Source organism: Eimeria mitis, genomic scaffold (assembly GCF_000499745.2).
Source record: "Eimeria mitis Houghton genomic scaffold, Emh_scaff1371, whole genome shotgun sequence".
Classification (NCBI taxonomy): domain Eukaryota; phylum Apicomplexa; class Conoidasida; order Eucoccidiorida; family Eimeriidae; genus Eimeria; species Eimeria mitis.
This window is the reverse complement of record NW_013568951.1, coordinates 6,444-7,159: the sequence shown is the minus strand read 5'-3', so window position 1 is coordinate 7,159 and position 716 is coordinate 6,444. Positions and strand designations below refer to the sequence as shown.

The 716-nt window shown below is 58.9% G+C and overlaps 1 protein-coding gene across 1 annotated transcript in view; it reads left to right on the top strand.

The window, feature by feature from the left end:
* Positions 1 to 86: 86 nt before the first annotated feature.
* The window catches only part of EMH_0035560 (uncharacterized protein), a gene marked incomplete at both ends in the record, with an annotated part of 1,325 nt that continues 695 nt past the window's right edge, over positions 87 to 716 (top strand). Inside the window, 2 exon segments of the mRNA XM_013494984.1 lie at positions 87 to 560; positions 632 to 716. Of these exon segments, the coding sequence (XP_013350438.1) occupies positions 87 to 560; positions 632 to 716 (559 nt within the window).

Below are 716 nucleotides of genomic sequence, written 5' to 3'. Positions count from 1 at the left end.
GCTACTGTCTCCTTTTCCCTTTATATGCATGCAGCAGCGTCTCCTCTTTTCTTTGGTGTGTAGATGTTGCTGAGCATGCAACAGCAATGCTGCAGCAGGAAGAAGCAGCAGCAGCAGCAGCAGCAGCAGCAGCAGCAGTGCGCGGCCTCCCCCACCATCAGCAGCAGCAGCAGCAGCAGCAGCAACAGCGGCAGCAGCAGCAGCGGTTGCTGTGTCCTTGCTGCTACCCCAACAGCTCGTATATAGGCTCTCAACAATCCTCAGCAGCAGCAGCAGCAGCAGCAGCAGCAGGAGCAGCAGCAGCAGGAGCAGCAGCAGGCGGTGTCTCTGCTCCGGCCTCAGCATCAGCAGCATCACCAGCAGCAGCACCACCACCACCAGCAGCACCAGCAGCACCACCAGCAGCAGCAGCAGCAGGAGCAGCAACAGCAGCAGGAGCAGCAGCAGCAGGAGGAGGAGGAGGAGTGTTTGTGCTGTCTGCTGAATCCGCGTTGCTGCGGCTGCTGCTGCAGTATGTGTGGTGGTGCGAGGGCTCGTTGCTGCTGCCGCTGCTGCCGTTTGTAGGTAGGGGTTTGTCTCTTATTAATTTTTGTTTAATGTTCTCTTTTTCTTCCTTTGGCTGGAGACGCAGGAGACAGCAGCCCCTGCAGCAGCAGCAGCAGCAGCAGCAGCAGCAGCAGCAGCAGCAGCAGCAGTTGCTGCTGCTGCAGCAGCAG